The sequence below is a fragment of the Antennarius striatus genome, chromosome 9 (genome assembly GCF_040054535.1).
Source record: "Antennarius striatus isolate MH-2024 chromosome 9, ASM4005453v1, whole genome shotgun sequence".
Taxonomy (NCBI): Eukaryota; Metazoa; Chordata; class Actinopteri; order Lophiiformes; family Antennariidae; genus Antennarius; species Antennarius striatus.
Window position 1 is genome coordinate 12699680 of NC_090784.1, and position 27686 is coordinate 12727365.

At 43.4% G+C, this 27686-nt stretch overlaps 1 protein-coding gene across 2 annotated transcripts in view; it reads right to left on the bottom strand.

Annotated features, from left to right (window-relative positions):
• Window positions 1–2: 2 nt before the first annotated feature.
• The window catches only part of kirrel3l (kirre like nephrin family adhesion molecule 3, like), a 34262-nt gene continuing 6578 nt past the window's right edge, over window positions 3–27686 (bottom strand). Inside the window, exons 2-15 of one of the 2 annotated variants that reach the window (XM_068324517.1) lie at window positions 12187–12342; window positions 11346–11495; window positions 9159–9316; window positions 7489–7639; window positions 7286–7391; window positions 6816–6964; window positions 6569–6696; window positions 5294–5420; window positions 5028–5128; window positions 4131–4329; window positions 3277–3384; window positions 2950–3059; window positions 2701–2790; window positions 3–2212 (exon numbers count right to left, since the gene is read on the bottom strand). In XM_068324517.1, the coding sequence (XP_068180618.1) occupies window positions 1721–2212; window positions 2701–2790; window positions 2950–3059; window positions 3277–3384; window positions 4131–4329; window positions 5028–5128; window positions 5294–5420; window positions 6569–6696; window positions 6816–6964; window positions 7286–7391; window positions 7489–7639; window positions 9159–9316; window positions 11346–11495; window positions 12187–12342 (2225 nt within the window). In that variant the 3' untranslated portion in view covers window positions 3–1720. Of the gene's footprint in view, window positions 2213–2700; window positions 2791–2949; window positions 3060–3264; window positions 3385–4130; window positions 4330–5027; window positions 5129–5293; window positions 5421–6568; window positions 6697–6815; window positions 6965–7285; window positions 7392–7488; window positions 7640–9158; window positions 9317–11345; window positions 11496–12186; window positions 12343–27686 lie in introns of both variants that reach the window. The other variant, XM_068324516.1, reaches the window with a different exon arrangement.

Here is a 27686-nt window from a genome sequence, read left to right on the forward strand (position 1 = left end):
AAATGGTTTTATTTAAATATAAATATGTGTACAAAGGTACAAGCAACAATAGCTCATATTTAGCAAAGAAAATTCTTAATAATTCTTAAAATAATAAGCAAATGGCAATTAGTTGTGTTCCAAAAAAAAGCAACAGCATTCAATGATTGATGAACAACGTAGACAAAAAAATCTGTGGGCCTAAATAAATCAACCAAGATAGATACGTTATGCATATAAAGGTACTTTACAGTAGAGCAGCTTACACACTGTACATTAAGGCATATATAAATTATAAAAATAAAGACAAGCAATGATGTTTGCCTACTCACTTTCAGTAACATTTGCTTATCGGGTGGCTGCTAACCACTTTTTAGACAAATGGCAGTACAGGCATCCATACTGAAACAACCAGGAACTGGAATGCGACTGGACCAGGTCAAGAAACCAATGTCTCAAACATGAAATGGACATGAATACAAACGCTGAAGATTTTCACTAGACACGTCATTTGCATGCAACAGAGAGAAAGAATGGGCTCAGCCATTTGTACAGATATTTGTACAGTGTTTTAGGGTAGTACTGTTTCTTGTAAACATATGAGACAATTTGATTGCGTTGTAAAACTTGAGTGTGTTGTCCTCATTAGGACTTTCTTTCCTCACCTGAAGTTCACACTGCATTCAAGTTTATTTCAAGTTCACGATTTTCCCCCTTCAGAAAACGCCACTTTTGATTGTTCTGGTAATAGCCTTCCTCTTCATTTTACAATCAGAAAACAGTACCAGGGGTTGGACAGTAATATTCAATCTCAGCCCTCTTTTCTCTCTCATTAAATTATCACCATCTTTGGGTTTTCATGGTCTACCAATGTCCATCATAGTACAACTCACAGTTAATATTAACGTTTAGTCGCCATTACAATAAAGGCAAAAAATACACATTCTCTTCATATCTTCTTTAACAATGCAGAATCCAACTTGTTATTATCAGAAGGGTTATTATCAGAAGAAGCTTCAGGCCAGACATATTCCACCACTAATTAGACTCTTCATACAGTACAGTGCCTGCAGCACTTGTTGGTCAGTAGAGCTAGCCAATTGTGCAGAATAGTTTGTCTGTCTCTGCGGATAGCTCAGTCTTTTGTTGATGATAGAGACACAAATGTGCTTAGTATTCCGTTCGCATGCCAACAAAACACCAAATTACAGACAACAGTAGGTTGTTCATATCTGTTTTTTTCCTCAAATATTTCTTTGCTTGTCATATTGTCTTACAGAGTATTTTAGAAGTCATGTTTGACACAAGGTGTTGACAAAAAGTAAACTCTGGAAGGCAGGTTAACAGCTTTGCCACCTGAAATCAGGAAATGCATTTGATTTATTTTTCTCATCGGTCCTTGCGCTGACAATATATCCCCACAGGTTTGGATGGTTGTCATGTAGACGTAACTCCGTGAGATATCCCACCGTATTCACAAGTGTTACTTGCACATCACAATCTGCTGAGCTCTCTAACACAGGAGCTCGATGGTTAGCCTTGTTGTAGATCCCTCAAGCCATCATGGCAAAGGTTGGTTATCCCATAACCTAAATCACATGACTCCTTCCAAATACTGTCCCAACGTTCGTGAAGGATCGTCTGAATAAAGAAAGTCTCTGTTCATGTTAGTCCAGCCACGTATGCATGCGGCAGTGACAATTTTCCTGTAGTCTTCTTTCTTCAAATGTTTTTAGTCCATTCAAACATGTGTTTGCATACGCTGTGAGGGTCGGCCATAGTCAGACTGCTGGGAGGACACTTGTGAGGAGGCGTAAGAGAAACGAGACGAGCTGGACACCTTGCTGGCCTGATCCGATTGGTCATATGCATCCACCTTCTCATAAGATGCGGGCTTAACATAGCTGGTGAAGGCACGACCGTAGGTAGCAGGTAGGTAAGCAGAGCCACTGTAGATGGGATCAGCAGGGTAAATACTGGCGGGCTGGGCAGGCTGCTGCTGGGCAGCTTGCTGCTGTTCATATGCGGTTCTGCCTGCAGTGGTGGTGGCATATCTGTGAGAGAAGTCATAGATCCGAGGCTGAGTGCCTTGCTGACCATAAATAGGGCTAGGTGAGGGTAGCTGTGATGGAGTGTAGACTGGACGAGAGTTGGGAACATACTCAGAGAACCCACTACTGCGGATATTGCGGTCATCATGGCCACGGACATTGTAGTAACCATTGGTGGGATCCTGTTAGAAGCAGAGACAGAATTCATTCATTCATTCATTTTCTGCTGCTTTATCCACCGTAGCGGGTCACAGGGAGCTGGAGCCTATCTCAGCTGGCATATGGCGTGAAGCGGGGGACACTCAGGGCTCAACACCAGTGCACCGTGGAGCCACGCACAAAGACAGACAACCATGCACACACACACAAACACACTCCTACGGGCAATTTGGGACCAGCCAATCAACCTGAAGCTTTTGGAGGTGGGAGGAAGCCGGAGAACCCAGAGAGAACCGACGCAGACATGGAGAGAGCATGCGAACTCCGCACAGAACGGGACTCGAACCCGGAACCACCGTGTTGTGAGGCGACAGCGCTAACCACTGCGCCACCGTGCCGCCCAGAGACACAATTAAATCATGACATTTACACATTTTAGCTCATAAACAACAGATGAAAATAATACATTCTTGCTATTTTGAGTGTTTTGAGTAAGCATTTTTAGTTTTACCTTGATGTCCGATCTCTCATCCTCCTCCTCTTCCAGGAGGTCGCTGTGTTCAGTGCGTGATGTCCCAGGAGACTCGCTGCTGTTTGGAGCCTGAGGGAACACCAAGTATTTCTGAAGAATTACTACGATGAACAAGACCATTCTTGTATAAAAACAAAACATTGTTATTACATCACATCCTAAATGTGATTTCCCCCAACTATTAGAAAAAACATCTCAAAAGCAAAGACAGAGAACAAAGAAGTTTACCATAGGCTCTTTAACATCCTCCTCATCATCATTGCCGCGTGTAGCGTTGTGATCACTGTGAACAATCTGAACTCTGATGTCACTCTTGGAAAGACGAGTACATCTTTTACCTGTGTGGATTGAAAATAAGTGGAGCTATAATTAGCACTGTCTGGCAGACATCAAAAATCCCATTTAAACACAGGGTAAAAAGCATGGAAATTTAACAAAAAAGATAATTTTTCAGTTTCAGAGTTCACATGCCATTCTTAACACCATTTGAATGAATTTTTGAAATTTGAAAAATTGGCTGCTGTCTGTTTTGTCCATACTAACCGTTGAGCTCACCTTTGCCTGTGTGTCTGCAGCAGAGAGATACCAGAGTGATGACGCAAATGAGGAGGACACAGCCTCCACCCACTGCTCCACCAACAATTATCAACATAGGCAGGGCTTCTGCAACAAGAGAAATTGACAAGTTGTGAAGGGTGAGGGATGACTGTCAAGAAAAGCAGAGGGAGATCAGAGCAAAAGAACAAAAGAGATCCATTCATTTGTTTTGCTAATGCGAGGAACGTCAGAGTCTATATAGATTAATCTGCAGTATGCACTGGCCTACTCACGGCTAACGTATGCTCATGTGGGCAATCTGGCACCCCAAAGCCTGGCTATTGTCTCTAATCTCTCTGGAAAAATGGTAACAAGGCCTGACATGCAATGAAGCAACAGAAAGTAATCTAATTAGAGATTCCAGGAGATACCACTGCCCATTTCTCTAGAGACTCCACTCTGTTACATTGATGTAAATTACTGCCAAGGATCTTATTTTTGGTGTCTGCTTCAACAAAGCCTTTCTCTAGCATCACTGTAGTTGTACTACTGCCTAATATTAAGATTACTTACAGGGGCTGCAGCCAGAGATGGTGAACTTGGTGCTAGAGAGTAATAGAGAATATAGGTCCAAGCACGAACACATGACATCCTGTAATTGACTTTTGTCCTCAATCAATATCTATGTTATGGGGCAAACATATTCATTAAAAGGAACCATCTCCTGATTAAATCATATTGATTAGAGCATAATTAAGATAAGCAGGGGCATGTTTTTCACCTAATCTGGCCCCCTTCACAGCTATTATTGAAAGTCCAACTATAGTCGAAGATGCTGGTGGGGATTAACAGTCCTCAGAATCAGTGTGTACCTTGCTCCTTCAGCATGACCAGGACAGTGCCGGTGCCAAAGCGGTTCCAGGCGGTGCAGTTGTAGCGTAGCTGGAAATCCTGTGCCAAGGTCTCAGACAACACCAGAGAAGAAAGGACCCCATGGTCGCTGTTTACTGTCTGTACTGAGTAACGACCAGAGGACCCTGAGGACAGGCTCATGTCTCCAAAGGTCCACACCTGGAGGGGAGCAAGAGATGAGACAACAGGGAGTAACTCACTTTCTTATAAAGAATTATTGGCAGGTGAGCAATGCCAAGGCTTGCCCGGCTGTTTATCCTTAGATCCTTGCTCACCACTGACTGAACACCAGTTTCTCTCTTTACTCTGCTTTCTCTTATGTTGACCTCTAAGGTGCTCTGCGGCTGACACAGCTCAGAGGCTCATGTTTAAGCTTCCTCCCACGTGTGCCCTGCAGGTGAGGCCTATGGAGGGTTAGGTAGCTGCACTATAAAATAAGCTTCCTCTCTGCCATCTCCAACACAGGGCCAGCAAAGTGTCTGTCTCTCACTCCTCCTCACACCCTAATTATCCTCTCTCAGCCCGGCGTACATTCAGCGGTTCAACAGGGTCAGCCAAGTGATGCCTCTTGGGCAGCTAATTGAATGTGGTTTGGCTGAAACCCACATGAAGCCGGTCTCCCACAGCTCTCCCAACCCGACTATGTCTCAAGTCAGTGTCTGCGCAATTATAGCTGTGAATATACTGTATGTGTGAATGCATTCGTTAGCATGTGAGGTGGTGGAAAGGTGTGAAGGTGAGGTCAGGGATGAAGCTGGACTGAGTGATCCATCTCAGGTGGGTGTGACTTGGAGGTACACTTAGTATCTAAGCTCCCAAACAAACCAAGTACACAACACAAACACAAGCTCACTTACAATTTTATCAGGTGGGGGGCTGCTTCCCACCCGACACTCCAGCTTGCCTTTGGAGTGTTTGACAGCATGCTGTGTGGCATCCGCTGTGATGATAGGTGGGCCTGGGGCGAAGAAGAAAGACAGACAGAATGAGCAAGCAGGGAAATTAAAAACAGAAAGAGGACATTTTGAAATATTGACCAACACCAAATTGTCAAATACCCATACTGATGCTTCGGATTCAAAAGATCTGTCAAGACATTACAAGTATGAAAAAGATCACTCACCATTTACAGTTAGAGTGACATCTCTCTCTGCAACTCCAATGCGTGGCACAATGGCTTTGCAGGTGTACGTTCCCGCATCCTCCTGCGTAACAGCCTTCAGCTGCAAGGTGTTTCCATTACTTAGCACCTAGTGAGAAATGAAGAAAGACAAGTGAAAAGCATGTCAGAGAGAAAGCGCAGACAAAGGCAGGACTTTATCTGTGGCTCTTTGTGGAAGCAGCATGGAGGTGGGCTGACCATTGCTGGCGGTTTGAGTTTAATTTCATTGTGAAGAGCTTTAATCACAGCATTAAGCACTCCAGCCACCGCTGAGTGACCATGCTGCTGGGGAGATTGTTGTAATTAAACAGTGGGGACAGAACACAGCGTACTATGGTGTGACTGGGCCCTAGCCTTTGGAGCTGCTGCACTCACTCACTCTTTAGCTCATTGATCCTGTCATTCCATCAAGCTGTGATTAATCCTTTTACCCCCTCTCCATCTTCCTGCCTGCCTCCCTCCCTCCTTCGCTGTCCATTTTTTGTATCTTATGGAGTAACCCAATTAATCCATTACTCATGACTACGAGAGGGACAGTGGCCATGAATGGATTAGAAAAATGCCTGCTCGTTTCTCTCAGATAGGCAGAAAGAGCTCCCCCCTTTGAGATGACAGCATCACTTTCTCCATTCCAGCAGCATTCTTTACTTGGGTGTTTTCTCAAGCTCTGCCTCAGAAATCATATTAGTTGCTAAGAGAGAAGCTCCTACGGGATGCCACCACTGATTGTTTGTGTGTGCTGAAAGGTTTTTATCAGGATTACGTTAAGTGAAGGTGGAAATGTCACATTTGTTCCACCTACAAAATTGACTTTGAGGAAATTGATACTGAAGTGCAGTCATGCCTTTTTAAATGCTTGGAGGCAGAGATGCTGCTGTGTGCATGCATTGCTCTAAAAGTTAAAGCATATGTTGTAATTCTGTTTGCTTCAACCAGACAGTGGCTCAGTGGTTTACTGAGTGATTAATTGAGCAATTGATTTAGTTACAGTTATGAAAGCATGTTATATCTCTGAAGATGCAGTACGAATCCGTCAGTGGACAGACAGTTTATTGCCAGAGGCAAAAGTCCTCAGGGAGCAGAAGGTGTTGAAAATTCAGTCTGAAAAAATTGTGTGTGGGGATATAGTGTGAAGGATTCATGCCTGACGGCCACGTGTGAAAGTTTCTCCCTGGAGGGATGCTTAGTTTCACCTTACCACCAAGATTAAATGGTGACTAGTGTTTGTTGCCTTACCACGCTAGACCCTTGCTTTGTCCAGGCCAGAGTCAGAGGAGGGTTTCCAGTCCATGCACAAGTAAAAGCTGCATCCATCCCTATGTCCACTGTCATTGGCTTAGGCTCCGATAGCAGTCTGGGACCAACTGGGATGCACAACACAGAAAACTATTGTAGGGATTGTTTAAAACACTCACTTTCTGACAATATCAAAATACATATCAATGCTTAGTTGCACTGTATGGCTGCTAAAAGCTACACTTACATTGGACATCCACTAGCGTGCTAACATTGGTGCTTCCAACTGAGTTGGACACCTCACAGGAGACCGGGTCTGTGAAGTAAGAGTAGTCCACAGTCACCTCAAGGCTGTCCCCATTCGCTTCGGAGATGGGGGCTCCTCCTTTTGACCACCTGGGATAAAGAATAATCACATTATACTGGTGCATTACTTCAGGCAAGGTAATTATCCATGCGTATCAAAGTGGCTATTAGCTAATTCATGCCCTGTGTCAATCACAATCTAGAGCTGTCAATCAAGCAGCCATTTAACCCAATAAATTTAATAAACACTTGCATGCTTGCACTCCTTTTAGGATGATGTCTTTAATCTGGCCTGTTTCCAGCATGTAATGCCTTGAAATTGTTGTGTGATTGTACTCGATCATTTCAGACTGCTGACTCTGTGTGTGTAGTGGTGAGATCAGAGTGAAATATTGAACAAAGGATAGCTACCTATATCCAGTGATCTCAGGGTTGGCTGAAGCGGAGCAAATAAAAAGAACCTTGGCTCCTTCCGTCACAGTCTGAGGCTGGACTGACAGAGTCACTGAAGGAGGGTCTGGAAGATGGAATGCATTTATTTTTGTTATTGACAAATGATGATTGTTTGACCTAAACGCAGTCTTTTCCAGGAAAGCTGATACCAGAACACTTACGCTGGACATTGATGGTAACTGATGTCTGTCGTCCAGCTGGAGCAGCCAGGTTGAGAACCCTGCAGGTGTAGGTGCGTCCGGTGTCACTATCCTCCGGGATGATTGGAAGCATACTGACAGACGTCTCCCTCTTCCCATCCTCCATCAGTGTCTGTGGAGTGGCACAAGAATGCAGATAAACTATTAGCTGATGGAAGTCCTAAACAACAGTTTATGAGCTACACGTTTAGAGAGACTCCATTAGGATTTAGTAGAACTGAACATCGGTTCAGAGATACACAAGCCACTCTCTTGCCATTTGTGATCCTACAACTCCTCTAATATCTTTATGACACTGCAGGTCTTGTTTTTTCATATGCGAGGCATTAAAATTGTAATCCTGTCCTTTGGCATGGCAGTTAAATCATATATTTTATGATGCTATGGGGGATATTGTGCTGTTCCCACATTTCTGAGTGTTACCCGTCAAGAGTTCCTTGTTGTCATCATCTTTTAAATCTATTTACTGCTCACAGAAATCAATATGCCTAAGTGAGAAAATGTGTATATTCTCAAGATATGGCTCACTGCTTTTTCACAGTGTTCGACTTTCCTTATGTACATGCACACACACACACACACACACACACACACACACACACACACACACACACACACACACACACACACACACACACACACACACACACACACACACACACACACACACACACACACACACACACACACACACACACACACACACACACACACAGAAAAGGACTCTGATATCCAAGATAATTGTCAGTCTGTTCTTTTGATAGTGATAAAAAAGTGACAAACACAAGACCTGGTCAGAAATGAGCCTTCCTTTCATGAGCTGAATCAATGGACCCAGGTCTTCACTTCCTCAGTCAGACACAGAGGAAGTATTTTATACTAGATCAAATCACAACACTTCCTGTCACCACCCCTAATTTGCTCAGTGTTTTCTCTATCACCAGTCTCTCTTCTGTAGGTTTCGTACAAACCCATCTCACCAGATAAGTCTATATTCTTCTTTTCCTCTCCTCTCCTCCCCCTGCCCCCCCCCCCTACAATCCTCTCCCCTCACACTGCAGGCTCTTGCCTCCTTAAATGTGGCGTTTAGCGTCGTTTAGCGTGGTCAGAGAGCATGAAAAATGTGACACTTTCCCAGCCGTGGCTGGCTTACGCTCTGCCGCATCCCCTTTGTGCTTCTGCATTGTTGTGGGTGATTGTTCTCTGCAGAAGCCTTACTGTATGAAACTCTCATGCCTGTCTGAGCTTTGGCATGCTCCAGTTATGCTGTAGTGTCACTGCATTAGTGAGCAAAGGGGGTGGAGGGGGTTGGCTAGTGAAGGGGGAGGCGATGGGGTGGGAGTGGGGGTCATACTTGAGTGAAAATGGGAGGGGGACTGCAGAGAGTGCATGGACAAATCATATAACAGAAGGGTGGCGATGAAAACAAAAACCTGTGAGACTGTGAGAAGAAATATAAGAAAAATAAAAATGGAGGAAGAGGTGGAGAAATATACCCTAAGAGGAAATATAGAAAATAATTCTAATTGAAATATATTTGTATTTATTTCTACTTGCTGTTACATTTTTTAATATTTTGTAGGTTTTAGAGGTGGAACAGTAATGACACCACAGATTTGGCCTCACACTACCTTTGAATAAATTGCAGACTCCATGACCTCTCCATCTCTATACCAGGTGATCTCAGCGGCAGGTTTAGCTCCTGAGGCTTTGCAGGTGAGGTTGTGTGGTGTGTGGGCCTTGAGACGCACAACAGGGCCGCCTTCCACCAGAGGATCTGAGGGAGGCACTGTAAAGCAGAACAAACATACCACTCAAAACACACAAAATAACAACAACTCATCACAGCTCCAGGCCAATACAGAACCAAAAAGAAACCGAACTGATATTGTGCTTGCTGCTGCTTTTAGCCAAGAATTCAAATATTGCAGGAGCAAAAGTAGCAGAACAATATCTCATTATGGTCATGTGTGAGCTTAACAAGTTCCAGACATGACAAAAGATGGAGAGCCGTTGTCCTGAAAAAAAAAGAAAAAAGACTCAGCCTTATTTATTTCCTTTCTTGGGACTAGCATTATTACTCTATTTGCTCTTACAGTTGCAGTGATGTTTCAACTGAATTGCTTATTTGTTCATTTATTTGCATGGTTTCGCACGCACCACTGGCAAGCCAAGCGTGCCACCCCTGATGAAGGCGTCTATCTCCCCAACCAATAAGAGAAGGCATAAACATGGTGTTTGTGCTGGCCTTTCCCGCTCCCTTCACCGAACCAATTTCACTTTGTGTATCTGAATTGTCAGAGGTCCTTCCGCTGCCGCGGCACGGACACTAATGGAATCTGAGTGCCAGGTGATTTTAATTTCCATGTCGATTCCCCTGACTGCACTCTCGCCGTTGAGTCCTTTGACTGTGCAGGATTGCTTTGGTCTCATCTGGCCACATTGATTCACACACACACACACACACACACACACACACACACACACACACACACACACACACACACACACACACACACACACACACACACACACACACACACACACACACACACACACACACACACACACACACACACACACAAAGAGGAATGTGCGCACCCATACACTCTTTAACACTCATGATCATAACTAAACTTCAGGCTCCTGAGTGATGCACCTAATTTTATTCATATGTTTATGAAATATGAACCACCTGGCTCAGTCTTTCAGAGTGCATTTCATGTAGAAAGGCATATTTATCAACTTTCTTTGCTGCCTCCACGTTTGGGTCTTTATGGCTGTGTGTGTGTGGGCATGTGTTGACTGCAGTGCCTGGTGCAGCTCCATGTAGGTTTGACAGTGACACACAGGCTGATGAGCACAGATGCTCACTCTAGATCAATTCATTTTGCGTAAACTTTCGTCCACATTGCTTTTGATCTTAGCCGTCTTGCATTTCCACAGTAAACCTGTGCAACTGGCAAACCGTTCTGAATGAACTCAAAATACCGTACTGGAGACACGTACTTTAAAGGAAAATGGGCTTTGGAGTGAATGCTTTGTGATGTAGCAAAAGCTACAGCATCACACCTTTATAGTTGCTTCCATTTCTTTCTGTACAATCCCCGCTTGTGTGTGACTATATGGACAATTGTCAGGACTAATTAAGGAGTGATATTCCTTTGCGTTGCCACCAGATGCCAGCAGTGCTATGCTATTCCAATTCCCACAAGACCAGGCCCTCATCTTCCTAACCCCCACCTCAAGACATCAGTGTGAAGAAGTAGATCACTCAAATCACGTTAATGCAAATACTGCCTTGTGGTTGATAAATGTTGTGGTTCACTGTAAAATGTGCTAACTGTGCAGACCCTGACTTTCAAGCTACCACGCGAGTCATTTATGACTGCAGCAATCACATTACCCTGGACGTACACAGTCTTGATTGCTCCTACAGAGAGCAAAGGGTTTTCCTTTTTTTTCTGGGCTGTCTATTGGCATCGTCTGAATTATGCTTTTGGATTTCAAAATTTTTATTTCCCAGGAACAATCTAGATTTAGGATGGGGTTACGTTTCAGTGGTGATAAGACATTGTTTAATAAAAGGCAAATCACTTGAAGAACATTTTGATGTGTTTTTTAATTTTTCTTATGATAAATTGGGTTTGGAGTGTGATTATGTTTTCTGCATTGTTGCTTTGATTTTTTGTGTATTTGTCTTCACGCTCCTGTGTTTATGATGAAGACACTACCCTGATTTTTCCCAACCACTGCCAGCCTGTAGGCATTGGCACGAGGGCTGGTTGTGCGGATCATGCATGAGCTGGGTATCTTACCTAGTACAGTAAGCTTGGCACGGTGGGAGCGCAGTGCTGCCTGTGTAGCCTGACACTCATACACCGCGTCATCCGCCAAGTCTGCCGAATCGATCAGCAAGCTGTGCTCCCCTGATAATGGGTCACCCATTAAGGAATAACGTTTCCAGCCTGTGTGACGCCATCACAGAAAAAAAAGTCAGACACAAACAAAACCGACCAGCACAAAATAAATGCATTACAAAATGAAAAGACTTGTGCCTTGAACAATGTGTAGAGAAAAATTGCAAATTTCTTTCAAAGACACAAAAGAAAGAGACCAGATGTGCTCGCATGAGATTGGAAATGCAACACGTGAGGAGTCTGTCCTTTAAACAGAGACACAATAAGATAGGGTGGCTAAGGTCAAGAGGAAGCCTCTCCACGTTCTCCCTAGTCTGCCACACATTTAAATGTCAGCGCAAGACAAAAGTCAATTGATTATCTACCTTCCTACAACACCTTTAAAATGCTGAGTAACAAATTAAAGTTTGGTAAGTGCAGTAGCTGACCTGCTTATCATTATCTAAATATTAATTTCTGAAGAAAGCAGTTTACAGTGAGAGACTTGGTTGTTGTCCACAGCAAGACATAGACAGAGAGCAATAGACACAGACAGCAACAGAGAAACAAGAAATGAAGTATATATATATTATATATATATATATATATATATATATATATATATATGAGAGAGAGAGAGAGAGAGAGAGAGAGAGAGAGAGAGAGAGAGAGAGAGAGAGAGAGAGAGAGAGAGAGAGAGAGAGAGAGAGAGAGAGAGAGAGAGAGAGAGAGAGAGAGAGAGAGTAATAACAGATAATACCTGGTAGGTCTCTTTCTCCACCCAGTGCCAGGCCATCTTTGGTCCATTGTACCATTCCCCGATAGCCCACTATGACACAGGGTAGAGTCACTGATTGCCCGGAGACAACTACCTGGTCCTGAGGCTGCTGGGAGAAGTAGGCTGCTTGGGTAGCACCTGGGAGAAAAGAGAGAATGTATGTTATGTCATGGAATTCACATTTTTACAATCATTAATGGACAATTCATAATGTACTCCATAAAATAGTTGTAGATTCTATGACCTAGAATGCTGGGAACAGAAATATGATGGTACTGCCATTACATTATGTGCTCAGAACTGGCAGGAGTGAGTTAAACCTGTAGTATAAGTATGAAACCGCTCTGGTCTGCTCATTCTCTTGTTGTCATGACACTTGCTATGAGCGTGGACAAGGCTGACTGTGTGAAAATGTTATTTGTTTTTCCAACAAATGTGACTTCTAAGAGGAAGAGTCAGCTGCGTCCTCATAACTTATTTAACTCTTTCCCAAGGCCATATGGTTATATACTCGCTAACATGAAGCATACACACTGCAAGGGAGAGAAATCTGCCACTCTCTGTGTGCTTTTTGTAAAAATGGATGTTAAACAATCAAAACTCCATTAAAGGTCCCGTGGGACTCATCCGTTTGAGCTTGCTGAAAGTCTGCAGGGACACCTGCAGTTCCACCGCTCTGTTTTACAATACAGGCTTTGCTGGATTGGCTGGCCTGTCTTCACACGCCCCCAGGAACACAGCGTGAATATGAAGCCACAGTTCCGACTGTTTTCTGCACTATGCTAAAGATTGAGTATTACAAACCCTACTGGCAGGGAGGATGGCAACACTCCAGAGGTAAACTAATCTGTAGGGAATGGTAGGAAGAGAGGGAGAAAGGCGGTTGGTTATCTAAATGGCGTGTCTGTTTGAGTCGGGAAGCAGACTTAAAAAACCTTGCCTCATTCTTCTTCTCTCTTTCTTTGTTGCTCACTGGAGAATGGAAAGGAAGGGGGACAGAGAAAGATAAAGAGGGTTCTATTCAGGCAGTACTAAGCCCCCCCCTGAACTGCTTCTCTTGGTGGGAGCGCTTAAACAGACAGCGTTGCCCCCCCACCCCCCACCCCCTTTCAAAAGAAAGCTGCTAAAAAGAGGGCAACATACGGCGGCCAGAGACGCGCTATTGTCCCCTTGTCCCTCTCTTTTAATAGGCCTCTTCATTTCCAATCAATCCTGCTAAATGCAAGTTTAATAGCTTTTCAATAGCAGCTTTTCCCCCCAGAGGGTCGCTGGGATTTTCTCTCTCTCACCCCTTTCTTTCTTTGCCCAGCTCTTCCCCCTCTTTCTCACTCCATTCTAGCTATTTTTTTCTTTCGTTTTGAAAAAGGGGCTTCCGAGGTTGTTGGCAGTGTTTGTTTCACACTCAATTATCCACTTCATCTCTGGGTGCAGCGTGGATTGAACCCTGCCCCTATAGCCTCCCCTTCCTCTCCTCTCCCTTTACACCGTCCTGCCTCTGCCTCCCAACAGCACAATTAAAGCCTCCAAACAGTGAGTTAATCAGGAACGTGAGTTCTCCATGGCTCAGATCATTGTAGTTCTCAACAACTGCCTCAAAACCAAATTTTCACATGTGCCCGTTCTCCATCTGGGCCAAAGGAGAATTTAATAGATAGCTGAATAAGAAAAAAGATCGGAGAACAATACAGGTGAGCTCACCAATGATGTCTCCCTGCACATAATTTTACCAAAGACTTTGAAAAGCATATCGAGCTGTGTACACAAAATATATGTGTGTCATGTGCTGTGGATCAAAAGCAGTCGATTTAAGGGCGTCAATGAGAAGTGAAATGTCTTCTCGCTGAGACTACCAGGCGTTTAGTGAGGGCTGGCATTTCCCCCCCATCATATCTTCAAAATGCTGTTTTTTACAACCTGCCTGCATGTCCCTAACATCATTCTTTTATGAGATATTGATTGTTTTCATTTGCCCCCACTTGCAAAGCGAGCCTGGGATTTTCTTCTTTGTACTTGCACCAATACAAACATTTCTTCTTGCCCAGAGTGTCTAAATGTTTACAATAGGTAATAATTCACTGCATTGGTTGATTGTTCAAATGGATTACATGCATTGAATCGTTTCTCTTTACCTCACCCACATACAATTTCTCATGCTCACATATGGCAATTAATGCCACGCACACTCACACATACAAATGCAGGCATACAAATATAGAGTACAGAGTATGTGCCGTAGCGAATGTCTTCACACCATAAGAGTGATTCATTGCTCTCCAGATCCTTTATTGAAAATGCTCAACAGTACATCTCGACTGGCTAATGACTCATGCCAGATTCCTTTAATTCCTCCTTGCTGAATTAGACAATTCTTTGACGGTGTATTAGCAGCTTAATTACACGAACACATTTTTGATGGGGAGAGAGGAAGGAACAGAACCAGACAAAGAAACAGCAGAGCAGAGTCAATCAGAGGGAGTAGGGGGCTGTGGGTGTGAAGAAGCTTGTTTTGGGTGCACACACACATATGCACATACACAAGCAGCACCACACCATAGATTTCACTGTTTTCAGCAGACTTAAAATGAGCATCTTCTTTTTGGCAGCGATTGAATCTCATTCAAAAAAAAAAAAAAAAAGATTAGAATCCTGTTGAAACCCCAACATTTCTGCTGTAAATGGTTTATTTACCATGTTATCTTGAATGCTACACAGGTAGATACCATGGAAAAGTATTGGACCCGCTCCTGCCTTCATCCTAATTTGCTGTGCGTCTCTTAAGAAGCTGTGTTGGATATTTAATGAAAGTAAGGATATACGATGTAAATCAAAGCGATGTTAAAATTACAAATTTTTAAAGGTAATCCAATAAATAGTTTCACCATTGTGAAAAAGATATTTGTGCCTTCAAATTACCATATAGTTGTTCCACCTTTAGCAAAAGTAAACTTCTCGTAACTGGATCTCAGTCTCTGACATCACTGCTGGAAATGGCCCTTCTCTTTTAAGCAGAGCTGCTTCAGTGTACTGTAGTCCCATTGGATGCTTTGTAAGCATGAACAGTATTCAGGTCTTGTCACACCATCTCAGTGGGATTCAGGTCTGTATTCTAAAACTGTCATTTTCTTCCTCCTCTAATTCAGCGATGGACTCTTATGTTCTGAATTATTGTCTAACTGCATGAATCGTTTGTTCTTGAGCTTCAACAAATACACTTATGAACTTTCTATGACATTCTTTAGAACTTTCTAGGAGAATAGAATTCAGCAGTCCCACCCTGAAGCAACAAAGCGTCCAAGCAATACACTGTAATCACTGAGGGTCTTCAGAATATGGTCTGACAAAATTCAGAACAGCCTTAATGGTACTTGGGGTTAGCATGAAGTTATGTCGCATCACTCTCCCATTGAGGTCATTTTTACTCACTGCATTTCAATATTGGAGCCAAGAACACTGTCCTTTAATGAGGAGAGAGAGTGGCTTGCAGTTGGTGATGTGTTTCAATCAGATTCTTTTTCACTTCCTCTAAACTTTCTTTTGATTTTTGACAAAATATTGTACTTGCCATCATCATGCTCCTAAAAATGGTCTATTTCAGTGATGATTTGATTGAACAGGGCTGTTAGTAACCCGGGCCCGGTGTATGTAGTCTAGCAACAACCAATTATTCATATTGTTTGGTAGATTTTTAGATTTAGTTTCTAAGAAGGAAAACATGTTTTCACTTTGATGGCTCAGTTATCAAAAAAAGAATCCTTAATGAATTAAAATATGATTTTAAACCAGGACTTCTTTGTTCAATTAGGTGTCTACTTTATGTGTCAGGGAGAGACGTACAAGCATCAGCTCAGGAGTGGGTTCCACATCTCACCAGAGCACTGGACATTGTTTGCAATGCGCAAATTATATGTACAACTTGTGGTGTTCTTAAAGTTATGTTAAAGCAGTTGGAGCTTTCCTTTGCTCTTTTGTTTCTCTCTCTGTTCTGTTTGTGTGTGTGCGTGTGCATGTGTGTGAATCAGCATGTCAGGTGGTGTTCGTGTTTATAGAGAAAGCAACCTTTCAAGCACCAGAGGGCATATTAAGGAATTACTTTGACACAGTGAGTTTGCTTTGCTGTCACATGGTCAGATTTAAGTGCAAAGCATGCCTCTCTGACATGGACACAACCTATTAAAGGGCTTTGCCTCAACCCAGTCCTGCCTGCATGCTCTCTCTCTCTCTCTCCTTCATCTGAAATGATAGGGATATATACACATCAGAAGGATCAGGAGGAGATGGAAGATGGACAGATGTCAGCAGTGACTCATCCACCGCACATCTGCCCTGAGAATTAGATTGAACCAGACACTGGTGTGTGTGTGTGTGTGTGTGTGTGTGTGTGTGTGTGTGTGTCATGATGTTAAAGACCGAGTAAGATAATGGCACTGCAGATGACCTTTTATGCAAAGTGTAGATCTAGCACATAGTGCAGCGCACTTACTACTAACTCATAATCTGTTGTCCATTTTGGTAATCTGAAGAGAGAAAAAAATAGCTTTGCAGACCATAAATCAATTTAAAATGTCAATCAAATAGTCAGATCCTTTCAATAAAACATTAGATGTCATCAGACTCTCTTACTTGTAACAAGTAAACTGTCCATTTCCCTCATGATGACACTCAACGCTTTGTGTCTGTTCTGAGCAACAATCATAAAATCTCTATTTTAGTTCTAACTCCCATGTCCTCATTCCCATCCAGAGCAGAGAGCAACATCCGGTCCTGTGGGGTCTATAAATATATTTTCTCTCAACTTGACTGGACAATTTGTTCTGTGCAGTAATAATTCAAAATGTTAAAAAAGATGTTTCCCCTGGTGGTGAAAAGGCAAAGCTGCACTCAGGCTGTGTGTGTTTTCTACATTTGAAGCCAGGGAGGAGAAAATGGGGAGGAAAAACAGACAAAAAAGCAGCACAAAACAAGGCAATTGGCAAAAAAGTGTCAAGCTTGGAATAAACAACCTCTTTTCCCAAACGCCATCCATTGTGTCTTGTCTAGATAAGACTTCTAAATCAGGCTGGAAAATGCAAGCTTCGTTTCTCTCTGTATGGAATTATTATCCCTTTGTTTTGAGTCAGGCTCTTTTGTCTTCCCCTACCAGTGTGTGTGTGTGTGTGTGTGTGTGTGTGTGTGTGTGTGTGTGTGTGTGTGTGCGCGCGCGCGTATGTGTACAAAGTAGACAGTAGTGCTGAGATGGCTGAACCAAAGAGCTAGTCCCAAAGGGGACCCTACACCCATCTCATGTTTGATCTGGCTACTAAGCTCATTACTACTACTAGTCCTACAGTATATCTGAGAGCTTGAAGGGTGGGAGGTGGTATGTGTGTATGTGTGTATATGTGTGTGTGGGGAGGGGGGGTAATTACAGATACCACCCACCAACTTGTGGCAGTAAGGCATCCAACATATGCTCTCCATGTGTAAGCACCTCGGTGTTTTTCTTTTACTTGGGCGGTTGCAAACATCTTCCACTCGTGCCTCTGCAGATGGCCTCCTCTCACACCTTAATGCATCCCTTCAATCCCTTTCTCTCCCATGTTGCATTCCAGCTGCACTCCTGCCCACCCACTCTCACTATCTCTTCTCTCATTCCGCTTTTTTTTTTTTTAGCCCAAATTGCAGTCTAACAGCTTTTTAAGAGCTGTTTTGCTGGAGTTTAATCCTCCTAGCCTCCCCTTTCAGCCTTTATTCCATTGTGAAAATCTTGGCACAGACCTAGACCCTTTTTTAAAGAGTGGACTCACTCATCCACCCAGCCCCCTCTGCTGTTCTGCTGATACCCCCACCCAGGGCATTCCCTCTCATTCCGATGTCCTTCTACAATCTAATGCTATCCTCTTATCCGTCTGTTTATCACTCATTACGTCTGTACTGAGTGAGCAACAAACCCAGAAATCAACGCCTAGCAAACGCCCTCTGAGAGTTATATAAGGTGTTACTAATTGTTGATTTGCTTTCTCCATGTCTCATTCTGCCATCATTCCGCTTTCTCAGACTTCATGTCAGCTGTCACCTCTTGCCAGCCTCTCTCTTGTACTTTCTCTCCCCACCTCTTCCTCTCCTCATGTATCCCCTGTCCCTTTCTCTCGCTCTCTGCATCCCTGGTGCGAAAATCACAAGGGTTTGTGTCAGCTTGTCAACACAACACTCAAGAAAGCATGGGAGAGGGAACGATGGAAAAAAAGCCCCACTACATATTTGAAAGACCGGAAAAATGGTAGAAAGGTAAATATGGAAAAAGTGGGTTCCTGTCAGCTACCAATTGCAAGGGAGCAGGCCGGAGAGGAGACTGATGGAACGTTGTAATCAGTCTGTCTACAAGACTGTCACCACCATGTTTTCTCGTGCTGGAATAGGGCACTTTTTGATCAGGGCGGCAGTGAGGCTGATCGCATGGTAGAGCAGTGGCAGTTTCTCCCTGGGTACCTGCTACAGCAGATGCAGTGGGTAGAGTAATAGAGTGGTATGCATACAAGGAGGGGAAGAAGGGAGGGGGGGGGGGGGCAAGAGTGCTGATGTGACAGAGTCAGTGCGTGAGTGTATGTGAATGGTTTGTGCAGTCACTGTGCTGCAGTATCCATATACAATGTGCCATAAATGCACTCAAACTTGCCGCATGTACACACACACACACACACACACACACACACACACACACACACACACACACACACACACACACACACACACACACACACACTGTAAATGCACACTCATTGTCACAGTCCCATATCTTTAGGGTTTCTAGTGGGCAAAAGCATCTCTCTGTGAATAATTCTAGCTTTTTAACAGCTCCCCTACTCTGAAGCCAAAAGCTAAAGAGCTGAGAGCTGACTCCGTGTAGACAGATAGCAAGTGGCTGGCTGGCTGGCTGGCAGGAGGACAGGAAAGAAAAAGCCATATAAAAAAGGGGGAGGTAGTCAGTGTTGGCGATATGAAATTGTCTGTACAGATCAGCCAGCAGTGTTGACAAGATGTTGATTGAGCTAGTCTTGTCATTTCATGTCATTCCTACTTACCCCCTGGTGTTTTCACTGCAAGACAGCTGCTGGCTGGATCTGTGTCAGAGTTCTAGCCCTCCTCTGTCTCCCAGCTTCTCTATTTCCTTCTCTTTCTGTCTCTTGCTTTTTATTTCTGTATCCTATTTTACCTCTCTGCTCCCTCCCTTTCACAAGAATTTGGATGGAAGGGCTTTCAATATAATTTACTGTGCTTTTAAATCATTAACTTTTTGTGCTGTTTGCAAAACCCTTGCTTTAGTGTGTACATAGCAGCTGACATGGTGGAAAACAGCTATTGTACGACACGTGAGAGAGAGGTTTCCCACAGACAGGATTTTAAAAAAGGAAATCTGTTTGTTATCTGCCGCAGACAATGAGTAATGAAACAAATAAATAAATAAATAAATACTAGATTTTAAGTCCATAAAACAATTACAAGATTACGTAAAAAAATGCTTCCATCTCATTTTTTCTAATGGGCGGTTGAAAAACAAAAAGAATTCTCTACATAGATTCTGTGGACTCTGGGTCCAAAGCCCTGGAGTGTCAATTAATTTAGTCTAGGGATTTGCGACCTACTCTTCCTAATTGAGCCTGGTAGAGACCCCCTTGGCTCTTCAAGATAGGAAGCAGTGCGTTTCATAATTAATATTTTTTTCCCCTTTATTAATATTATTTTTTAATGAGGGTGGTAATGCTGTAAATGTATGCATCTCATTAGCGTAAAAGGCCTATCTACACTATTGTTCACTTCTGGAACATGTGCTGCTGGTGAGATGAACAAGACAGGCAACCTCATTCAGAAGCAGTAATGGCACATTCAAGTGAAGCTATGTTTTTGTATGTGCCAGAATATAAAACAGAGCTCACTCAATGAGAGTCTCATTAGTGTTGCTTAATATGTGTGCTTTTTAAAGCTTAGAGGTTAATGCTCGGCTTGCCTCCATTTCTCTGGAGCTCTCTCTAATTTAATGCACAATTCTTTTTTGTCCGCAGCTGACAAGAGCCACTTCAAAGAAAGCATTCGAACTTTGTTGTGAACTCTGCATCCAACAGCAACACAAAACCACACTTCTAATTTGACTTCATTCACTTCAGTGCATTCTTCTAATCCTTTCTTTGCATTAAAGAACATATTTAAGAATTATCTTCCCATCTCTACATCAGGACAACATACTTTCTGGCAACTAAAGAAATGACCTCCTCTTCCCAAGACATTCATGGCTGCGGTGGAAACAATGAGAGTGTGTTTCACAAAGCTGTTACTTCTCGGTTCTTATGAACACACATCAAGTGGCCAAATATTAATCACTGTCGTAGTGAGATTGTAACCAGAATCCCTTTTCATTTAGATGAGTCGAGTTTTAATTTAACATCAAATTTTCATTTTGCTCATCAGACTACCTGTAAGTTAAATCAGTCCTTTAAAAACAATGATGACTAAGAGCTTCCAGAACAGAAGGCAGGAGACAGGCATGGGGAGAGGGGGGGGTGGATTGTTACCTGACGACCTAAATACATTCTGCTTTGTGTTGTACAAAAGAAGAGAAGAGGGAAACTAATTTCCTGAAACTCCATTTCTTAAGCGTTGATTAGTAAGGGAGCATAATTAGAGTGAAATGTGAAGTCAGGGTTTTTTTCAGATTGCACCGCTTCCTCTAGAAAAATCAGGCCATGATTAATGAATAAATGATTAATGAGGGAACTAATTAATCAATTAATTATTAAGCAAGCACTCAGAACAAAAAACGTGACTATTGACAGTGAATGGTCGGTATAACAAATGCTTAGGTTGTACATATATTATCTGCCTGTTTGCTCAGGTAGTGTGTTTTATCTTGCATTTTGGGGGAGAAGACAATCAAAGAAGACGGACGGTTTGGACAATTGTTTTGAACCTTTTTTTACCTTCAGTAAAAGAAGCTGCATTTGAAAGTCCGACCTGAATATCGAAGAGATGAATCTTTAGATTACACAGTAGTGGTGACTGGTGTAACGCCTGTGAACTACAGCAGATGTCTGCACTGGGCAGTCAATGGCCACGCGACCCGCAGTCAGCCCCTCTAAAGAGAGAAACAGCAACTCAAAGTTCCCTTGCCTAACTAGTCATCTCTCCGCCCCCGTCTTTAAGTAGGACACCCCATCAATCTTTGATAATGTGCAGTGTGGGTCTCTCCTGTGTGACCAGGCTGATGAGACATCACAGCAGGGATTGATGTATGAAATACAGGCTCCGAATGTAAGTGTGATATACTGGACCGTTTCAAGTAAGGTTTGACCTTTTTTTCCCGGATATTAATCGCTGCAGTGAAAGAATATATGTGTGATACAGCCCTCCCCCAGGAGCTCCTCACACTTTATTCTTTGGCACAGGCTTCCTTTATACCTTTAACTTAGTGGTAGTGGGGGCTTTTTCAAGTCTGCCAATATTCCCCAGAGCTGCTACACAACAGGATATGGGACACAAAATATTATTTTATAAGCAGATGGGTTTATTGTTTCTATTAAAATGCAGCATTACACTATAAAGCTGCATTTTCCCCACCTCCCCTTGACACCCGGAAATGCATCCTCAAAGCAAGTAACATGAGAGAAGGATCTTTCATCCCTGCATATCTTTCCTGGCGTTTACTGCTGGCCTTATTAACAGAGTTGTGAGTGACAGAGGCAGAATGTTCTGGGAGAATCTCATGGGGCTTTGATGGAGTCGAGCAATGGAGCTGCAGCAAGCTGAGGGCAAGATCATGCTTGCATTTATTGGCTCAAAGTGTTTTGTAAAGTTCTTTGTCTTCTTACTCTTTTCTCTCACGCTCCTTTTACTTCCCAGTCTCTTCCAGTCTATACTTTTCTTGACAGCAACTGAATGGACTAGTGCTGCATTCTGTCCTAATCAAACCATGGCATTGCAGATTTCCTTAGTCAATTGGGAGTAAGTATGTCTTTGTCATGCAGGGTGGGTCGGCCCATTGACTGTGAAACCATGCACATATGGTGGCAGTGTGGTGGGATGTATCATGCCAGAGAATACCATGGGTTGGGCCTTTGACCCTTGCCTGGCCTTAAACACCTTACTGGTTATGCTGGAGTCTGCCGTTTCATAAACTTAAGCACATAAATGTGCAGTCAGTCTTGGGGTGTGCTCCCTTTAGAATTTGAATCTGGGTACAGAATGTATGGTTTGCAGTCGGGACAGATGTCTGCTATGTGAATGTTTAGTCAAACATGGAGCACACACATTTTCTCCGGCTGCTGGGACTCTCACAGATGGACACGCACTTGGTCGTGAAACATAGTGTTTGCATGGTAGAAGTAAACAGTGCTGGTGTCTTTGATAGCCAGACTCCTACAGAGAAAATGTCCTTTGTCCTGTCGTGATAAACTTGTTAATTAAGTGCCTCACAGGCCGGTCACAGAGCCTCCACTCTGGTGACACCACCCCCCAAATACAACCACATTACACAGGAAAATTATCCTTATGTCTGGTAATTTGAAAAAGACAACAAAAAAGTAAAATTGAAACTTTCCCAACACATGTTTTGAGCTCGTTAGTCTCTCTCATCCATTCTATCTTCCTGTCTACTTTTGTAGGTCACATCTACTGAGAGAACTTCGGTTTGAGGCTCTCATAAACAATTGGAGCGTTGCATGTGCTCAGGCCCATCTAGTGAGATGATCGATCATTAGAAAGGGTGTAGGGATAACTCCCTCAACTTGTCTGTCGGCTATCACTAATCCCACATTACCCCTGCAGGATACAGTATGAATCACAGGAAGATGAGATTGATCTATATAGATTGTTCTGCTTGATTACAAATAAAAAAAAATCCCACTTGGCTTAGCCACTTGAATGCCTTGGAGTCAGTGTGTATTTGTGTGAAAGTATTGGTGTTTGTGAGTTTTGGATCTGTCTGTAAAGGGATAGCTTCTTTAATCGATTTCTGATATTTGCAGAGCTGTCTCTACAACCTACCTTCATTCATTTACTTTGCTCGGTCCATCCTGCTCTTAAATCTCTCTTCTTGAGGGAGTCGTCTTTTAAATCTTAATTAAAACAGACTGCAAACCCCCCCGCCCCAATGTCCCTAGGGTTGGCTGAAAGCAGCTTAGAACAATCAAGAGGACGGATTAGAAGTGAGAAGAATAGAAGAGAAGTGGAGACGCAAGGGTAGGAGGGGGGAAAACAACAACGAGACTGGAATTGCAGAGAAAAATATTGAGAGGAGAAAGAATTTACCCCTTTCCTTCATCCCCTGATCCTCTCTCCATCATCCCTCAGTCCCTCCCACTCCTCCAGAGCTCTCAAGTCTTGGCCTGACCTATTGACATTCAGCTTCTCGGCAGATTAAGCAGCGAATGGAGCCTCTGGAAAGGGTAAACACACTGGAGGAACAATGACCAACAGGCAGCAACCTTATTGGATTCTAATTAACTGCCAGGAGAGATGGCTGGGGCCATGTTAAGTGCTTTGGGACACATGCTGGAGCCTCAGATTTTAAGTACCACACCTTACATCAAACAGGCTCCCCCTTTCTTATAGCTCATGTCCGTCTTCCTTATCCTCTCCTGTATCTTACTATGCTCCTATCCTTTGAATCTATTTGTCTCATATTTGACATAAGACCCATGAGAATGACAGGTATAGTCTTTAGAGCAGTCCTATGGGAGCGATTTGCCATTCCTCTTTCCTTCTCTCTTTTTAACAAGGTAGCCCTAGCCTCAATGGTAGCTGTTTGAGTGATAGGGTTAAATAAGCTGAAAAAGTTGGGAAAGATTTCTTACTGGAGATTGAATTATCTAGAGTGAGGTAGAAGGATGAAGGACAGCAAAATAATATTTCTGCATCTCCCTCTGGTAGAGCAGAAGCTAAACAGGAAGGAGCCAAGATCTAATCCTCAGTGGCCACATATCTGATAATACAGTCAGTTCTTTTCTATTTATTGCTCTCATACCAATTAGCGACAAACGATAATTTGTGAATCCAGGCAGGTTTCCCTATATGTGTGAACTTTCTCACTGGTTATGGTGGGTCCTCAGTCTTTGAGTGGTCCCTGATTAAGCCGAATCACAATTGTATTGCGGTTTCTGGGGTCCCCTGTATGGCACCACAAGAACTAATTAGACTGGTCTCATTAATGTGGGCGAGTGTGGGAGAGCGCTCTGGCCATCATGCATTCACTGTGGTGCAGAAGGTGGTGGTGAGGGGAGGCAATGCCCTACTAGAGACAGGCCATTGTCACCTCAGCAGGCATATAAAGCAATTCATTAATTGGTGTGAAAACAGCCACTAGAGCAAACACACACTCTCACACCTCAGAATGAATACACATTCTAACGTTATGGGTATTTCATGAACCTGTTGCTTGTTAACACATTACCTGGGATCAAAGAAGCAGAGGCAGGAAGGAGAAAAGTCCAGAGGGGTCACTATTTGTCAAGGAAAATTGCAACCCAGTGTTAAGTTTGTCCTTTGGCGAAACAAGCAGAATGGAGGTCTCATCCTTCTCCCAAAACGGATGGATCTCCTGTCTGTTCACCATCATGTGAGACTCTTTGAAAACCTCTGACTGCTTTTTTTAATCAAAGTTGGAAGGAAAAGAATCAGAGCTCAGTTGTGATCCAGGCCTGGAGGTATAGAAGGAATCCACATGACCACTGCCTATTTCCACACCATTACAGCAACAGTCATGGGTATAATAAGTTGAATTGGGCCATTGATTTCTCTCAAGCATCCTCTCTTTACTCCAAAAAATAGTCAGTGCCAGTTCTGAGATACATCCATTTCTTTTTAACAAAATATCACATGCTCAAAGAAAGATAGAAAGAAAAAGAAAGATAGCTTGCACATAGTTTCAACGTCAGCCAAGTGAGAAAAAACACACACAGACACACACTCTCACACACACACACACACACACACACACACACACACACACACACACACACACACACACACACACACACACACACACACACACACACACACACACACACACACACACACACACACACACACACACACACACAATTTAATGTGTCCCAGCTTGAGTTGCTGGGGAGTTAAACAAAGGACTTACTTTAAATTGACTCTTCACGAACTGCCCAGTTAACCAACTTGAGCTACTAGTGTGTCAAAGGACTGTGTAAAGAAAGAAGGGCAGTTGGGTTGGGTCTATAGTGCTGCGAATGGCTAATCTGAAGTGTGACGGCTCAAGAGCTTCACTCAGATGGTTTCAATAGTCCTCCAATCAGGCTGGACTGCCCCTCAATCGCTGGTCAGCTGTTTTAACTGGTTTGTGATTGAGTGGACTCATCAAGGACTTATTTATCTTCCTCTGTATCACCGTCCTGAAATACTGTTGACATGCTCAACACACCCACGCACCTCCTACATATGAACCTGAGCAGATGTACATCAGTAGCAGGGCACTCAGTACATTCAGCACCACAACAAGCTACAAACACAGTTCTTTTCAAATGTCTTTTTCTCAAATTGTGGTGGTTTAAACAAAGTTTAAGTTTCCTCATGTCTTTTATTAGAGAGCTTAAAACATCTTTACAGCGTTCCAAAAGCTTTATTGCTTTCGAGCACCACAAGTTTTCTCTAGAAACCTGTCCCAGGCCCTTTAGGCTGTGACACCATCGAGGACTTGGCATGTGGCTGTGCTTAAGTAAAATATCGTCTGAACAAAAAAGCACCGGGTCAAACCGTAACCTTACACAGACGGAGATCCTCTCAAACAAGCCACAACAAACAGGTTTCTGTTGCTGCTCCCTGCCTTTGATCAAGAAGCAGAGATGAAATCTGGCTCCTCTTTCCTCTCTTCTCTTTTGCCCTTTTTCTTTTTCTTTATGACTTCTCCTTATATCTCTTCTCCCTCCTGCTGAGCAGGTGTATTAAATGAGGTGACTATTCCAGTAGCATTGGGCCGCACCTCAAAGTGCAGTCTGTGAAGAGGGCTTTTCTCTCCTTTCCTCTTATCTTTTATCTCCTCTATTACCCCATCTCCTTTACTCTCCCTTTTCTTTTCCCTTTATCCCTCTCCACCCATTTACTTCTTTTAATGTGTTCCCATGCAATCTTGACTGTGAAACAGAGAGAGCCATGCCTCTCATCTATTTGAATTTGTACACACCTCCCTGTCTGTTTTCCTCTGTGCATCTCTCTCTCAGCCTATTGTCTATTTAGCTATATGTCTAATTATGCTGTCTCACTTATGTAATTAGCACAAAAATAAATGGCTGCCATAGCTATGTCTCTCCCCTTTACCCCTCCCATTGCAGGCTCTGAGAAAACAAATTATGGAGAACAATAGGTACAAATGGCTTCTGCACCAAACCACATGATGGATGCAGCCTTGGCTCCCTGCATCTCATCCCTTCCTTTTTCCCTTCCTCGACCACTCTTTAATCTCCCTCCGTTCTCCATTATCTCCAGCTCTATATGTCTCTGTTTGAAAACAGGGGAAGACTTGAGCACTCTCTTGCCCAACACCCTATCATTGTATGGCTATATCATCTGTCTTCCCTTCTTGGCACTGACACTATATTCACACTGACATCATATTAGGTAAGGTTCGTTTTCTATCCTTTTTTTTTTTTTTGCTATCTCTGCTCTACTCTCCCTTTCCCTTCCCCTGCTGTAGTCTCCACTGGCACTTTCTTCTGTCCCCCAGAGTTTTCTACACACCACGAATGTAAAGCAAATGCCTGAGACTTTCTAAAGCAAACAGCCATCATCCTGTGCTGTAGCCCCATCTGTGGATAGTCTGAGCTGGGAACAATCAGTCCCTCTCCTCCTCTGCTTCATTCTCTCTCCAGCCCCTTGGGATCGACACAGCACCAGGATGCCTCAGTCAGACGGGTGCAATGTGCTGGAACAATGGCTGGGCTGCTTTCTCCAGGAGGGGTGTTAGGTTCACCTCAGCCAGCTTGGGAAGCATTTAGCCATGTGTTCATGCCTTCTTTACTGCAGCTTCACGGGAATGTGTCAAGACCCCCCCCCCCCCCAAAAAAAGCCCACAATACTCCTTCCTGAACCCAAACTCATCCACCCCATGTTCACAACTCTGTGCTTGTGTGAACTGACACACACACACGCGCGCATGCATGCACGCACGCACGCACGCGCGCACACGCACACACACACACACACACACACACAAAAACACACACACACGCACGCACGCACACACACACACACACACACACACACACACACACAGCCACTTTCTGTGTGTCCAAGTGTGCACCTGAGATCAAATTTTTAGCCTGAGGTATTGAAATATCAACTTTCTATTAATCCCCCTCAGACTTGCAGTCAGCTACACCTTTGTTGTTTTTTTTCACCTCTGCCATGCAGGAAGGAAAATAGCAGGTTTGGTTTACACCAATACAAGCATATCCATTACCTGAGATGCTAGGCTTTTGGCAGTAAATCCCTTT